Genomic DNA, 17690 nt, shown 5'->3' on the forward strand with positions numbered 1-17690 from the left:
CTTCTTCTTTTAACCAGTCCAAGTAACAAATGAGAAACAGCTTTTTAAAGCTGTGCTTAAGACAATCGGCCCTAGGGAGTGTTTTTTTGTTAAGCACAGGAATGATGCTGGCTATTTTAATCTGGTATGCAACCACGTTACAAAGAACAGAGAGAAGCCAAGGGGAAATGACAGTCATGATAATTAAGAAATTATCATGCACCTGGATATTCTATGTATTTGTAGTTTTCTAGCTCCATTCAATGTCACTGTTTATGTTATCTAGAGCTATCATTGATATTTGAAAACAGCTCTTGTGTTGTTTATGCCGAATTCTGACCCTACTATTTGAATGCTGCAGCAGGAATCCAGACTCTTCAGAGACAATGTTTTTTCCAGTCTTCTGTTGTCCAAGTTTTCTTCCCATATCAACTGGCTTACTAACATATCCATATCCAAGATATAGAACCATCTAGAACTAAATTAAATAACTTGCAATGCAATATTATTTCTGCAATACAGTCATGTTAAACTGCCACAAAGTGGCCAGTAAACATTCCTTGTGAAAATTTTTAAAAAGTCAATATATTCTTCTGTGTGCAGTTAATGTTTTTGGGGAAACTGAAGGTACTGTGTAGAGCCATAATTAGTGCAATTATTATTTCCCTTGTATTACATCTCAAAATGGCTACTTTGTAAGAGATTTATTACAGTATCTTAAGTACTGAAGATACTATACTGTATACTGTAGTACTGAAATAGTTCTTATTCTTAGTTATATGATTATGATTCTGGGTAAACTACACTATATCTCTACTTACTTTTTGGATTTAAACTATTATTATAAATACTATTTATGTTTCTTCATTCACTATTAGTATTTAAAAGTTCAATAAAAACAACTATACAGATCCTTTTAAATTACTCCAAGGATATTCATAGTCTTTTTTTATTTACATAAATAATACATATTCATTTTGTACATTTTGAACTGCACAGTTCTGTAGCACTATATACATATGAGAGAGAGACCACATAGAAGAGCGCAACATAGAGCCACCTCGAAGGGACAAGACTCGGCTGTCCATTTGCATCTAAAGGACAAAGGTCACTCTTTTGAGGGCGCCAATGTCAAGGACAAGGTAGAGCATCAATACGGAGCCCATGTCCCTCTTGGGGGATGCTCCCATGGGGCTTAAATCTGGGACCATTTGACCTTAGAACTGAAGAAGCTTCTCAGATGAGAAGTGAAACGTCTTCAAGCAACTAAAAAAGGGCCAGACGCTTTGTAGCTTAGCCATGCTCAACAAAGACAATTTTTATACACAGTAAAAGTTCTGTGTAAAGCTTTTTAGTAAATACTGTATTCTGTTTAGTAACTGAAGTATTTATAAATCTGCAGTGTTATATTAGCTCCAGTCAGAAACTGTGCATATATGTGTATGCATACTATGTGTTTTTGTTTGACCCTTACCTTTATTCTTTTTCCCTAAAAAATATTTTTACTATTTTAAGCAATTGTGACCACATAAAGACAGGATGATGCATACTCTATGTTACAATATGATAGTAAAGCCACATAAGTGTGCACTTACATTTAAAAAAAAATGTAATTACTGTCCCAGTTTATTCATGTGAGGCTCTGCATCTTCTTTTGGAATCTCTAAGGCCCACATCTAAGCCTCTAATCTGGACGTGAAGTGCTGTATTTGGATGGTATTGATTGATTGATGAATATGAGGTGTGTGAGATGTGATGAAGGTACAGACCTCACAATAATACAAAAAAACCCGATAATCCAACGACCCCTGTGAACAAGTCCCTGGCAAGAAAGGGAAGGATGAACCTCTGGCTCATGGAGGGGCAACAATCTACTGTGACTTGTTGGGCAGTGAAACAAGGGAGACTGTTTAGACTCTACTATCACTACTATTCCTTCTAGTTTTCAGTCTGGACCACTATTTATTTAAAAAACAAAGAAACACCTTTTTACCTTCAGTAAACACATTTTTATTTGGATTGGTAGCAAAAACAGCACCTCAGGACAACAGGTTGGTGTGGGCAGCCTCCTAAGGGGTCAAACAGTTTCAGTTACAGGGCACGCACAGAGACACATGCACTACCTACTGTAGCAGGCAATTTTACGACATTTTTTGACCATGAACACTGGAGCACTGTGTCAGTACATTCACATTCCTCTGACAACACCACTGTCTATTTGATGCACTGCAAAGGCACTTTAAGCATGGAACAGCAGTTGCATAGATTTCAAGGGAGCGTGACACATCTGTGTTTTATTCCTAGCTGAAGTAGGCCCAGGTTTTATCGGACTTTTTTAAACAAACAACTATTTTTAGTACAAACTGTCAGAAAACAGACATACAAAACAAAATCCTTTGGTCCCTTTCAAATCTTTGGTAGTGTTACAATCATTTATTGCTTTGTTAAGAACATGTAAAGGCTCTGAAGAGTGGCTGGCAAGCTTTTGTTTCAGACTTGTTTATTGGGTTGGGGGTAAACTGTGACTATATAACTACCATAGAGGCAGAGAAGATCATAGCAGACAGGCAGCTACACCTCTAGACTAGACCGCTCAATCCTCAATGACTTCGGAGGACTCAGACACCACTTTGCCATCCTTGGTCTCAATCATCTTGATCACAACATTCTTCTTAGTCTGGGTGCTGTATCCACCGGCACTGCCGCTGCTGCTGCTGAAGCCACCACTACTGTATCCACCACCGTATCCACTACCGTATCCACTACCGTATCCGCCACTGAAACCGCTGGAGTAGGTGCTCGAGTAGCTGCTCTTCATGCTGTCCATGGGGAATCCACTGTAGCTTGCTGTTGAGAGACAATACTTTAACTTACAAATGTTCAATTAATCTGTTAAACCTGAAAACTACAAGAGAATCCAAACTACAAGTGCTGCAGGATGTCACTGAAGGGAACTTACTGCTCTGCTGGGAGATGTTGATAGCCTTGATGCCGTTTGCCAATCTGTCCTCTTCTCCCTCCAGGAGTTTTCTGTACGTGGCGATCTCAATGTCCAAAGCCAGCTTGACGTTCATTAGGTCCTGGTATTCTCTAATCTGGCGGGCCATGTCCTGTTTAGCTCTCTGCAGGGCATCTTCCAGGTCCTTGATGCGGGCCTTGGCGTCCTTCACAGCCAGCTCGCCACGCTCCTCTGCCTCAGCAATCTGGGCCTCCAGGTTGGCACGCTAACAGATGATTGATAACGGAATAAGACTTTGTCCAAACAACTGGCAGAAATTGACTAGGCTAAGTGTGGTGGCTGAAAATACCTGTCCCTTGACGGCGTCAATCTCTGACTGTAGTCTCTGGATCATGCGGTTAAGGTCTGCGATCTCTGTCTTTGTAGACCTCAAGTCATCTCCATATCTGTTGGCGGATGTCTGCATCTCCTCATACTAAATGAACATTAATAAAGCAAAATATTACAAACCCGAAAGTCTCTAATGAGAACGACCTGATAAACGTAATAGGAATCGTCTGTTACCTTGGTCTTATACCATGTCTCTGCCTCAGCACGGGTACGGTTGGCAATATCCTCATACTGTGCCTTAACCTCTGCAACAATGGCATCCATGTCCAGGTTGCGGCTGTTGTCCATCTCCACGATGACTGATGTGTCCTTGATCTGGCTCTGGAGCTCACGCAGTTCCTAGTCAAAAAGGAAAGAGAAGAAGAGGTGAAAGATTAGTCATGTAAACCCCAGGATGAAACGCTTAAAACTAACACACTCAAAGAGGTGCTGTAAGGAAATATGCTAAAAAGATGAAAAAAATCAAGATTGCTGCAAAGGCAAAACATATTCCAAAAGGATACCACAAACATCATAAGAATGCCATGACAGGGAAGATAAATGCTGATGAAAGCAGCAAGTGGTTTAGTGGTTGGAGGTTTTGAAGCCAAAAGGGAAGCAGGGAAAAAAACAATGCAGTCACGCTGATTTTGTGCCGTACCTCCTCATAGATCGACCTGAGGAAGTTAATCTCATCTGTCAAACTCTCCAGCTTAGCCTCCAGCTCAACCTTATTCATGTAGGCCTCATCGACATCCTGGAAGAAAGAAAAGAAAAGCAAAACTTTTGTTAGAACACGAGGCTAATTTAAGAAAAGTTGTACCTTCTTAACATCGACTCCAACCCACCTAGGGTTAGAGTCTTTTTTTATAGAACACCCAAATAGTAAAGCTTTTAACAGAAAGACTATATGAGACTTCATTTGACATGTAACATATCCTAGTTTCTGAATTTCTGTGGCTCAAACAACAGTTGACACCCCCCCCCCCCCCCCCCCCCGGCCCAGCAGATGTTATGATGCTGTAAGAAAAAAACAGTGCTGACCTTCTTGATCAGGACAAAGTCATTCTCACACTCTGTGCGCTTGTTGATCTCGTCTTCATACCTGAAAGGATAAAGACAATAGTATTTATGAGGCCATTTTGAAAATCCAGAAATAACTCATTGTATTTCAGTGTTTTTAAACTAAAGTAACACTAGGTGGTGCAAGACGACCATAACTGATTGGTGAACTCCTTTGGGACATTTGCCTCACACAGTGTTTGTTGACTCTGGGCCAAGAGGTGTTGCTGATATTTCTCCCTTGGGAACCCCTCAGCTGATGTGCCCCATTTGTCTGCAGACAACTAAAGAGCGCATGCAGCACTGCTGTCCTCTGATGGAGATATGTGCACGCCAGCATGGACACAATCAAGCTTGTTTCCCTCTTGTGTAAATGCTATAGACAGGTCTGCTGACAGCCAACTCACGAGCCATGAGCTTTACCTCCACTCATACGTAATGTAATGGGTGTTTGGAACATGCTTCCTGAGTGTTGTAATTCCCTCGAGTAAGTGTGACGCAACACAACGGACAGATGTAGGGAGTAGTCTGTACAGCTCACTCAAATGTAAGGCTTCTTTTGTGCACATATTAGTTGAATGGAAACAGATGAATCCTACATAAAACATACGTATCAGAACTGCAGGACTGAAGTGGCTCATTCTTTGCCCTCACTGACCCCCTCCCTCCACACTCACTTGTTCTTGAAGTCTTCCACCAGGCCCTGCATGTTGTGCAGGTCAGCCTCCAGCTTCATCTTGTCGTTGCCCAGGCTGTCCAGCTGTCTGCGAAGGTTGGCGATGTAAGCCTCGAACATGGCGTCGATGTTGGAGCGGGTGGTGGTCTGTCCCTGCAGCAGGCTCCACTTGGTCTCCAACATTTTGTTCTGCTGCTCCAGGAAGCGGACCTGAGGTTCACAGAAGGAGGCAGAAAAGACAGGGTTATGCATCTGACTGTGTACAGTCATCTATGGATGAATATAAGCAAGCAGTAATTTTCACATTTTTGCTTGTTGTTAGACATGTGAGTTATTATGAAACTTCCTTGTAAAGTATGAGAGTGCGGTCGATGGGACCCTGATGTAATAGAATAGCTTTATCTAAGGATTCAGTTACCATCAACATGGCCATCAACCTCGCCATTTGCCACCTATTGTCTTTGTTGTTCTTGTCTATGTTTTGTAAGCTGCTCTGCTGCCAGACTGGCTGTTGTGTTTTTCCAAAGGAAGGTGTGCATGACATGCTCGCATCCTGACAGGAGGTAGGGGGTTGGAAAAAAGCAGTGATGGAGGAACAGCTTTAGCTGACCATTCTCCCGCATGTCTTCCTGTTTTTGTGCGACAAATAAAAAAAGGGGCGAAGCTGAGTTTTGTCGGCAGGCAGACGAAGAAAGGTCAATATTTAACCGCGTAATATGGATGTGCTGAACGGAGAGAATATGAAGCTAGATGGGGCAAAGTGAAGAGCTGTGTGGTTTGCATACTTGCATACTAAAAAGAGAAACAGTGAAAGCAGATATGTGACTCATTGGACCTTGGACCATGAGACAGTGCACTCTAAAGCTGAGGCCTAACTGCCTCCCGTTGTCTTCATTAGAGCTGGAGAGAAATCAGATAACAGAAGTGGCTCCAAATACAGCACACGAAATAAAAGACATGTGGGCGGAAGTTTGTTTGCTCGGTATCAAAGCATGCAAAATGCACTCTAGCTTCCTTAATCATTGCTCTGGAAGTAACAGAGTCGATATGTAGCCAGTCAGCTGGCACTGGCGAGAACATGAAACCAACTGGCCTTTTTAAATATTAACCCACTCCTGAGAGCTCAGAGGACAAATACTCTACTGAGTGTCACACAAACTTTTATGTACTTCACTGCTGATTAGAAAGATAAAAACTTCATGTGCTGATACACCCGGTGGGCATTCTTTATACAGTGTGTCACTGTGAAAGACGCCATTGTCACAAAGGTAACAACAGCACTCAGTACTGACTGTATGCGTGTATTTGGCAGGGGTGGGGGCCAGCAGGGAGAGCCACACCCCAAGCAAAGGGAGGGACCATTCCCAAGGTAACTCGTATCACAAGCCCTGAGCTCTGCCCTGACACACCCTGAACTTTTTTCTTCTCTCCTCTCTCTCTCTCTTTGTCTTCGTTTCTCATTCTACACGCCTGTTTTTCATCACTATAAAAGGGCAGCCAGAGCCAAAAGATATGAGAGCCTAACCCCGAGTTGCCTTTTGCAGCATTTGTGGGAGGGAAGCAAAGAGAGGAATAAATCAAATTTCCCCATGCAGCAAAAGTGAGGAAATCAGCATTACAGAACATGTGGCGAACATATGGGTCTCCCTCTCAAATGTTGCATAACAGTGTAACAGCTCTGAAATACATACAATACAGCATTCTTTGTTTTTAGCACACTTTGCCCAAGCTTTCAGCTTTCAGTGCAACCAAAGTAGCTCCTGCTTGAGAAGACTAAAACAGCCTGAAACTTTGAGCTACACTCATCTGACCACTACTACAAACTCTTACCTTGTCAATGAAGGAAGCAAAGCGGTTGTTGAGGGTCTTGATCTGCTCCTTCTCCTGGGTGCGGACAACTTGGATGTTGGGGTCAATCTCCAGGTTCAGGGGGGCCAGAAGGCTCTTGTTCACAGTCACAGCAGTGATGGTCTGGCCACCACCCAAACTACCACCATAGCCCAAACCCATGCCCATTGCTCCTGAGCCACCCATGCCTGAGCTCACGCTGTAGGCAGAGGACCTGGTGATGCCACCACCCACAAACTGACTAGGGGCACCATAGGAACTCCTGGCAGAGTACCTCTTGCTGGCAGAAATACCCGATCCAGCATAGGAACTGCTGCTGAAGTTCCTTGGAGCAGAAGAGCTCTTGTAACTCATCGTGTTCATCCTGTAAGACATTGTGAAGTAGTTTTTCTTTTGGATGAAAAAAGTCTGGGTAGGTCAGACCAAGTGGCTCGGTAAATAAGGCAGGCAGTCAGGCAGGCCAGCAGTCGGGAGAGACCAGAGTGGATAGAAAGACGAGAATCTACTGAAGAGTTTTAAAGCCTTCCCCAGTGGGAGGGGACTTCAGTGACTTCAGGCTTTAGATGCCATTGGCTGCAAGTCTATGACAGGGAGGGCTGGGCTGTAACTTTACACTTCTATGACACACGGTCCAGTCATTCAAAACCATTACCTGCCCTTTCTACAGGCTTCTCTGGGTTGTAAGAAAAAACTTTTCTTTTTGAGGAATGTGGAGATATTTCTCTCCTCAGTCTGTCTCTTTCCTAGTAAAAGTATTCAAGCACACTACAAATAAAATGCTTTGTAGTTATAATGATTGTATTCCAGCTGAAGCTTTGTATGACAAAAACTGCAGCATTAGCGTGTGGGGGCTGGTGCCTGAGTGGGTGGTTGATAAGCAGCTCAGCAGTTCTCGCACATGTACGTGAGTTACATCTGTACAACAAAAAATGATCTGTTATAATTCATTGATAAGGCATTTGTGAACTGGTATGTGTAAGAAGGGAGGTGTCATCTTAATGAAACAAACAATGAATATGGAATGTAGACTGGGATGCACTGGGATGTCTATTCTGCAAGGAATTCCTTCACCCTCCTTTCTGTGACTTCAACACAAATAACACATCATCACAGATCATTCAGTTCCACCAAGTCTGTGTACAGATCTTTCTGATGTCTGTCCAAAACACATTTCAGCAGAACACTGCAAATTTGCAGTATCATATATTCAAATAACAGGTTGGACTACAAGTTGTTGTGGATGCAGTTTAAAACTTGTGTACGAATTAACTTTTTAAATGTTAGCTTCCTGCAGTTTTGCCATCTTTTATTCAGCCTTGTAGGAGTTAGAACTTTTTATTTTCTTACTTTGAGTTAGCAGCAAAGATTTACACTGATCCCACGCTTAACCTAGCCAGCAACAGCCAGCAGCCGGTTAGTGATATCTTAGCTTGCATTCCTTATACAACTGAAAGTTATTCTTACTCTGTTAAATAACCTATAAATTATTAGTAAAATATTAACTAACAGGCCAGTGATTAACCATTTATAAAGTGTCTCTTATTAGTTTCAATAGGAAATGTTTTCTTTTTTGATATTTATTTTAATTTGTACAGAAATCTAGCGTACATGCTAACAGGCTAGCCTGGCCTTTTGTCAAGCTAAGGTAATTGACTGCCGTTTGTCGATTTCGCTCAGCTGGCCCACTTCAATCAAGTTTGTGAAACTATACATTGTTTAAAAGCATACTTTAAATATAGTAACATTTTTATGACGATATCCAGAGCAATAGAGAAAAACTTAGCTTCTGTATTATTAATAGTGGAAGGCTGGCTTCTTGAATAACTACTGCTGCAGACTTCACCATCAGAGTCCAGAAAAATTGGTTTCATGCTCTTACTGTGATTTATAAAAAAACAAAAAACAAAGTGTAGGTTAATGGATTAGTCACTTTGATGTGTCTTAGTTTGTATTTATTTATGGTTTGTCCTTGTCCCCTAGCTGGTTGTGGTAAATGACTGATTGTCAGGGTTTTCCCTTTAACATTGTAGCCTCTTTATCTTACAAAATAAAGCACCTCGGAGTTTATTGCTAGTTTATGAATAAAACGAATAGAGATAGTTCATAACCAGACAGGACAATTTAATTTTTTGAAAATCCAACCTTGTTTTAAACAAGAGTGAAAGAGTTCTAATATTTTCATCGGGGCTCAAGATTCTCTGCAGCTACAGGGAACCTGTATGCAAACCCCAGTCTGTGCCTTAGCACATCACATGTACAGGTCTGTGTACTTTCATCTGCAAACCAGGTGAACTGCACAAACCAGCAGGCTTTTGATACGGTCCACCAAGAAATATGTCAGGTTAACGCCACTAAGCCTGAGGCTTTTAAAAAACAATAAACACAAGTGCTTGACAGTTTATTCATGCATATGTACACTGTGCTGTTATACATTAGCAGTTGTTTAAATGATGTGCACGCTTCTCAGCTAAACAGTTGTGATGCATTGTTGTTCTCTCTAAACATGTTCCCAAATTCACAGCTGATACCTGAGGGAGTTTGTGTAAATGCGAGTACAGTAACTTCATGTTTTTACCAGACTACAGGACAGGATGTTGTGTCAAAAGTCTTTCCACCAATACCCGCCCTGTGTTCTTCTCCTCCCTCATTCATTTCCTCCTTCAGTGCCTCGCCACAATGAGTCATGAGTCTTGGCATTACCGATTCAACCCTCTCTACCATACCCTCTCTCCTCCATTTTCTGTAGCCTTCTTTTTTCCCGCCAGTGCCTCTTGGCCTCATAACTGTCATGGAAACATGCAGAAATAAAACACAGCGGTCCCATCACCATCTTTGAAATGCCAAATCGATGCCAGCTGAAGAGCTCTACCAAGTTGCAAAGCACATAGGGACTGAAGTGCTATGTGGCAATGTTGCCATGGTATTGTGAGTTGCTGTGGTTGTCACGCTGGTGAATCTGTTAAGCGACAAATACAAACTAAAGAGGGAACTCCTGTTGGGCTCTGTGTACGTCATATGACAGCAGTGAAATCATAGTTCTCATATAGTATCAGCAGATTATGAATCATGTAGGATGTCGATTTAATCAACAGGAGTGAGTCACAGTTTTCTCTCAGACCGTCTGGAAGTAAATTGAATTTCAGTAAATTCCAACATGAATTATGAAACTTTGTTGGGATGCCGTATGACTCGAATCATTTTATTTATTTAAAACACTGGAAAACCGACAGAAGGAAAATCCTCGTTTTCAGTGGTTCCATGTGACTAAATACAACAACAAAATCAAACAGCAGTATAAGAAAACTGTATCAAGTTGGTACAATTTTCACTATAAGTGACTGAGTGGGGTCATTCACAATCACATCATTCTGTGTTGCTGCAGGCTGACAAACACCTGCCTTCTTCCAAAGCTTTTTCAGCATCAGAGGTTTGATTTTATTTAAATTTTCCAGTTTTAACCACCAAACGTTTTGTGGGAAACCTTGACTAAAAGAACTAGGGTGTCGACAGTTATTGAGTTTTTCTACAGCAAATATTCTTAACATTATACACCTGCCCACGTGATGTTTTCCTTATGTATTTTGGTGTTAAATTGATTAGCATACCATCATTTAATAAAAATCATGCATGGCATGAGGAAGGATTCCTGTATAACACATGGTGATGTTGTAGGCATTTATTTGTTTGTTAAAAGGTAAAAAAATGTAAAATTGCACGCACTGACACTAAGACAAATCAATAAATATAACAGGGACAATTTAATGGTTTGATAGCTGTTAGCATTCTTATAAAAACTGGCTAATAAGTAAAGTTATTCATGAAGGATACTTAAAGTTTTGTTAAAGCACATTCCCGATACATGGTGCATATTAAATGATGCTTTTACATGCATCTTTATTATCTTTTTGATGAGATACTAAACTGTTTCAGATCAACTGAAAGGGATCAGTCTTCATGTTCTGTCCACACTCAAAAACGTATTTACACCCAAAATACTGACTTTAAATATAAGTGGATTACTTTTCCATGTGAGATTGTTACATAAGGACCGTGTAAAATGTTACATTTAATGGAATCTGGTCCAAAAATCAAAAAAAACTTTCTTTGTAAAAATGATGTTTACAGCTTTCCTGTAATCACTTTAAAACTGCTCCTCAGTTTCACTCCTACTCCCTTTGAGTAGCTATAATTTGATCAGTGTCCTCTTCATTAGAGTGGGCTGATTTTAGCACTGCTCTTTCTTCAATCACATGACACCTGAAACAAAGAGGATTCTTCTATTTCCGCTTTGATCAGTCCAGCTGACATTTGTGTAGTCTTCCACTGAGATAAATGAGACAAAGGCACAGAATGTCAGCATCAGTAGATACCTGTTTGCAATAAAACCTCACACAGAGGGTAATCATAAGGCTTCCTTCTCTTCTCATATTGGTAAAGCACTGTAATTGCAACACGTTTATCTGATTTTGAGTTTTATTTACTTAACGAAAAGGTGGTTTCAGTCTACGCCTGTCATTCACACCGTCCACCTAAGCCAAATGTAATGATGCTTTCACCGTTTTTTTCACCATCTGTCATAAAAACATCAACAACCTGAGACTGACCGTGTGTCTGCCAGCTAATCACATGCCTTTGAGGCAGCTGATTTTCTGGTTTGACTGGGACTAAGGCATTCACCGGGATGAATGAGAACACAGAGAGGTGGACCTTCACACCAACACTTACAACATATCAAATGACCTGTTGCTGTCACATCAACCCACAGCTGTCACAAGGTGTGTCTAAGTGTGTCACAAGCTACTTTGGTGTGTGGGCGTGTGTGGGCAGGTACAGAGTCTGTCATGTTGATGGGTGTAACACTCGCCCCTATGTGCCTCTTGACCTTAAAGGACACACAGGGTGGAGGAGAAACTTACTCATCCTGCAAGATCTTAAAAGATGGAGAAATTACAGGGTGAACTTGTGACTTGTCACCGAAATGCATTAAGTACAGTTACACCACTAAAAGCATTAAAAGTCAAATTTAACAACTGTGTAACTCTTTTGGGTTTTGGATTTTTGGCTTTTTCAGAATTTTAACTGGAGGATTTGTCTTCACTCTTAATGCACACCAGTCCTTCCTGACAGGATACCCTGCACTCGCCCTGCACTTTGAACCACCCTTTGTGTTTTCAGGGAACATTGTTTTCCAATTGAACCTTCTATACCATAAATTGTTAAACAGGACCCTTCCTGTCAGACTGCACAAACCTGTTTGTTTCACTTGAGTTCCCTCTGGAAAAGTCGGGGGTGGGGGGGTCTTAACACAACTAAAGAAAGGGGCCTCTGAAGTTTGCAGCACAAGCCTGCTAAGCAATAAATGTTTAAGTATGTCAGCTGTATGTTTTAACCAGTGTTTGCAGACCGATTTGATAGGTATGCACAGTAAGAAACTAGTGACAAAGTGCACAGACTCATCAAAGGTTGCAGATCAAGAGAGTCTGAGGGTCAGGCAGGGAAACCACCAATGTAACAATATTAACAATGTTTCAGTTCTACTTAGGTGAACCACAATATAAAGTGTCAGGACTCTAGGACATACTGCAAACCTTCACACAATAATCTGTTGCACAATTAAACCAGTGTTTTCCATGTTATAACTTGTAATAATAGATATAACGCTAACTCTAACCCACAAATCCTGACTTTGGCAAAAACTTGTCAGAGTCATTTTTCTTGGAAAAAGTGTCAACACATGCAGTTTTCTTCACAGTAATGTAATGGCAACAAGCATGCATGCTATGTAGTTTGTAATGTGCATGTAATGCTAATCCTTCATTAGAAAGCAACCAGTTAGTACAAGATTTAAATGTTAAAGTTGTCCTCTTCTGCCATTTGTTTGTTTCAGAATATGACCAAAGTTTTAAATATTGATACATGCTCAGGATTCAGACTCATTTGTGCATGGTAGAACTGGTGCACATGGTAAAATGCACAAATGTAGATTGATTCGTAGCTATGAAATCGTATACCTCAGTGTGGAGGAGTTGGGGATTTGCCCCTTCCTGAGCTTGGTTCTTTTTTTTTTATTCCCCCTGTCGTCAAGTACCAGATCAGTGGATAACACGAAGAGAATGGATGGAAGGATGATTGAACCTCCAATCTTCTGATATGAGGATGAGCTACATTACCAACAAAGCTGCAGTTCCCTCATAATCCAGTATGTCACCTTGATTAAAGTGATTAATGTTGATGTTAATGTTAATCAGAATCAGAATCAGAATACTTTATTAATCCCGAGGGAAATTAGGGTTAATTTTGCACCAATTTTAGTTGAATAGTTAAGTCTGAAGCAATGTGGAGTTATGCTATCCCCAATCAAACGACCTCTTAAAGAGGTCCATTAATCTTTGTCATTCACAGTGCAGTTGCAACACAAAATAATTTATTTGCCACACATAGGCATAAAGGCATAAGCGTGCTGCGTTGTGTGCCAAACGCAAATAGGAACAAAAACCACACCTACTGCTGGTTAGAGGTTGGAGCAAGCCAAATATCATTGATAAATACCCTGTCTAACAGGTGTGAAAAAGCTGAATGAGTGGGGAGCATGTAAATACAACATGAAAGAGTCCCATCAGACACAATACGTTCTTTATGCACTGCTGATTTTTTTTTTTAATGAAATTTGAAACTCAGATGGTGATCAGGGCCTTTAGGTCATGGAAGGACTAGAAAAAACTAAAATAGTGAGCAACTATAACAATAGATAACTGGGATTAGGATTTTGCCCATTCTGTTTGTTATTCTCCCCTTTTGGGTTGATATTAAAATGGGAGAAGGAACGAGGGACTGGCAGCAGTAGGTGCATGTAGCCTACGACAAGCTACATCTGTTGTGTAGTTAGCCAGAGTGAAACAGGTTAGTGCTGTAGCTTTCAGTGTATACAGGTGCAGTAGAAGCACTGCTCTGCTCCCTCACAGTAAATCCTTCTACAGCCCCAGAATCATCCTCCATACCAGGCTTTGACCTATTATTTCAAGCGTGCCAGTCATTCCTTCTCAAACACGAGTTTGGATTCCGAGTTCTGCTTGTGATTCCTGCATGACAACTCGGTAGTTACCAGGGTAACGCTCAGGCAGGTAATCACTAACACCTGTTGAAAGCTGAAAACAGGCTGACTCTTAAATTCTTCTTCAATTAGATGCACAGTGAAAATTTAACCAGAATTAAAACTAAGCCCTCCACCACACACACACACACACACACACACACACACACACACACACACACACACACACACACACACACACACACACACACACACACCCTGTCCAGTGCACCAGCAGGTCTGTCCAGATTTGGATATGGTGGATAGTCAAAATAGTGTATAAACAGTACTAACACAAAAATAGCATACAAACGGAGATACGATAGATTGCCTTCTTTTTTACTATCCAATAAGCAAACAAACAAAACAGGTTTAAGAAACAGATTAAGTGATATGTTTTTGGGCCATATTTGGCATCATGCAGTATTACAGTGTAATAACATAACTAGTTTTAAAAAAAGAATTCTGAGTTTCTTTGACATTGGTTGTATATCATTATTGTCATTTTGTGCACGTAGTCAGTTTTTGTGTCTTTGTAGCTGCTTTAAGCCTCTTTGAAGTTAGCTGCTTCTTTTTGTCGTCAATCATTGTCTTTGTAGTTATTTTGTGTCATTTTGTAGCTCTCTTGAGTTTCTTTTTGCATCTCTTTCTTATCATTTTGTTCATCTGTAGGTTTTTTTAGTCATCATTTTTTCCTGTTTGCAGTTGTTTGCATGCCTTGGTTAAAACCCCATTAGTCACAACTGTGATTACAGGGAAAGTGTAGTGCTCTATTACAGATATGAAATATGAACATTCCTACTGGCAAAGAAAATACATGTTGGTAATTCAGTAACTTTATACTAGCCCTTGAGTTTTTAGGCTTAAACATCTATTGAGACACTACTGATGTGCCTCACTGCACAGCAGAACATACTCCTGTGTTATTTTTATAACTCTCTCACAGCCGTTTGAACAAATTAAATAAAGCTTGGACAGAAAAACTGAGGAGGAGAAGGGGAGGAGAGAAGTAAGAAACCCAACATGTTCCATGGAAAAACCTGGTCCTACTCAACTCAGTGGCCTTGTGCCCAGTTTACTAGTGCCCACAGAAAACTGGATGGCTTATTTGAGTTTCTGTCTCTTTCGCTCTTCTTCCTCCCTTTTTGAACAGCAGAATTTCCTGATTTATAAAACAAAGGCTTAATTTTATTTGCAGCGTGTGTGTAGAAACCTTTTCCTCTTATTTATATCAGTCGCATATGCATCTGTCTGCTGTTTCTATCCACACACACACACGCTTGCACACACACAGACCACATGTTCCTCTGATGTGTGTCCTCGTGTGATCTCTGTATTGCCCCACCCACCACCCTTACCCCCACCCAACGCCACACCCACAATCGCTATGGCAACGGGGTTTACCACAGCGTAGTGATGACTTTGTCAGATGTATATGTGACTGCCATGGAAATAGTGTGGTTGCCATGGGTATGGAGATACACAGAAGCATACAATGTGTAATTGCACACTGTATGGAACTTGGGTATTTGCGGAAACTGCAGCATGTGTCACAGACAGTTGCAGTCTCCCGTGTTCCTGTCAAGTGACTGGACTCATTCACGTAGACCTCATGCTAATGTACCGAGGGTCATTCCTTAAGCCTGACTGTTCCCTGCTTCTTCTTTTTTTTTTTAGAAAAATCGAAACTGAGAGATAAACCCAAACAGTCCCCACAGACTGTGGAACAATGCAAAAATAAATAAACTTTGACAGGGCTGCAAAATGGAAACGGAAGTCTATGGATGCTTTTTTCTTTTCTTTTCTTTTCTTTCTTTCATTCTTTTTTTTTTTTGCAAGGAGCCAATTAAGAATCCCTCGGGGTTTTTTTTTTTTTTTTTTTCAAACTAAGTGTAAGTAGCCAAAACTGCTTGTGATAAATCTGTTTCCAATCATAGTGCTGCTTACAATAGTCTCCCTTGTTTTTACTTGTGTGGTTTCAGTTACTCACATGGAATGGACAGATTTGTAAGTCAGACATGAAGATTTTCAGTGATTAAAGCCAATGAATGATCTGTCTTTTGTAACAGTCAAGAGTAGCGAGCAGGCTTCAGTCAAAGCTGTAAACCTCATTCTCTGAGGGTAAGAGTGTGGGCACGTGGTCTGTCTATATGATGGAAACAGTATAAAGGAAGGATAGCTAAGTGTTATGCAACTTGGTATTATTACCTTTTCATAGGACCTTTTTGTTAATCCGTTTTTTATTTATCTATATTTTAAGCTAAGTTTGAAATTGTCACACAGTCGCACCAATGTGTCAAGGCATTTAAGCCTTCACTTATCAAATTTAATGTTTTGTATATAATATATAAAGATAAATAATGTATAAGCACAGGGACTTTTTATATTATATTGAATTTATTTACTGGCTATGATCAGGGTCTAGTGTAAATTAAGAGAAGAGACCAACAAGCTGTGGTGTTTGTGAAGGAGGGGGAGGTAATTCAGGAAATTCACTAAAACCTGCAGGGTTATATATAGTTGTCAAAATGCCTTTGAACAACTGTTATATATAATCAAGTCATCTATAAAGCTTTAAATGGTCCATTTTAATTCATTTTTATATTGGCAAATATCAGAGGAGAAGTGTGGGAAGAAAAACAAAAGAAAACAGACAGCAGCTGAATCTCTTTTTCATTTCACTTACTTTTATTTTGATATGTCTCTCTGAAATTACACTCCATTTACAACCTTTGGTTTACATATTTACCAGCTGACACAACAACAACTCTGCTTCCGTTTCAGGATGTTATAGAATAACATGCCGTCCGAGTTTTCACCGACAGAATTATCTAAACTTCCAAGGCTATGACTCAATAAGCTGACTGCATGACTGTGTGATAAAGGATTTTTTTTAGTGTCTGGGTAATGCAAGCTGGAGCCTCCGGCTTTATAACAGCACAATAAAATATCGAATAAAAAATTGTATTATGAGGCAGGATCAAACGTTGTACACAGCGTATATAAACACCTGATACACCTGATTTAATTCATTCATTCACACAGACTACTTCTGTGTCAGTGTCTGTCTGTGTCTTTGGCTCTCCGGCTATAACACAGATACTAAAGCAGGCTGCCCTGGAATACCTCACATTCTTAAAAAAACCAAAGGTGCCGCATCAGTTCAGGAGTGCAATGAGGAACATGCTTCATGGTGTTGTGCATTATAAATTCATCATACTTTCAGCAATGCATTATACTTTAACACCTTAGAGAGAAAATTCAGTGCAAACAACCACGAACTGCAGTTTTTACCTTTTATAGACAGACCACACAGCACTCTCTTGTTTAAGACTCTTAGTTGTTGGCATGGCTACAAATATCAGTAAGACTGTTAATGAGGTTTTGATACTTCGGACAGGGAACTATACATGCTGGTTTCACTCGGCTCACCACACAACCTTTATGTGTCCAATTAAATAACCAAGGCCTATGATGACCAACTATAACTGCTTTGACTACTTCGTAGGGCGCACTCGCTGATAAATTGATTACTTACTTGGATGGAATGAATGGTTTAGCAACAGAAGACACGGCCAAGCCAAAGGTCAGTTTGGTTTGACGACAGCAACAGCTTCATGTTGATGTAGGAGGTGTGATAATGCTACTTTACCTTAGCCACAGAGACCTCAAACATTTGAAACTCAACAGCTTTGTGGCAGTAACTC

At 40.5% G+C, this 17690-nt stretch overlaps 1 protein-coding gene and 1 long non-coding RNA gene across 3 annotated transcripts in view; one reads left to right on the plus strand and one right to left on the minus strand.

Annotated features, from left to right (window-relative positions):
• Positions 1–17690, plus strand: part of LOC120722630 — a 32473-nt gene that overhangs the window by 3758 nt on the left and 11025 nt on the right. Inside the window, exon 1 of one of the 2 annotated variants that reach the window (XR_005693554.1) lies at positions 7508–13092. The exons of the other annotated variant lie outside the window; for it this stretch is intronic. This is a non-coding gene — a long non-coding RNA (uncharacterized LOC120722630). Of the gene's footprint in view, positions 1–7507; positions 13093–17690 lie in introns of those variants that run through there. 2 annotated transcript variants of the gene reach the window in all.
• LOC120722629 (keratin, type II cytoskeletal 8-like) lies at positions 1966–7384 on the minus strand. Its single transcript, XM_040013679.1, has 8 exons — positions 6876–7384; positions 5047–5255; positions 4352–4412; positions 3969–4064; positions 3503–3667; positions 3288–3413; positions 2939–3203; positions 1966–2826 (listed from the first exon to the last, which is right to left on the minus strand). The coding sequence occupies exons 1-8, from the start codon at positions 7266–7268 to the stop codon at positions 2573–2575; spliced, it is 1569 nt and encodes a 522-aa protein (XP_039869613.1). The 5' UTR covers positions 7269–7384; the 3' UTR covers positions 1966–2572.

This window comes from Simochromis diagramma, unplaced genomic scaffold, assembly GCF_900408965.1.
Source record: "Simochromis diagramma unplaced genomic scaffold, fSimDia1.1 OVJJ01000705.1, whole genome shotgun sequence".
Classification (NCBI taxonomy): domain Eukaryota; kingdom Metazoa; phylum Chordata; class Actinopteri; order Cichliformes; family Cichlidae; genus Simochromis; species Simochromis diagramma.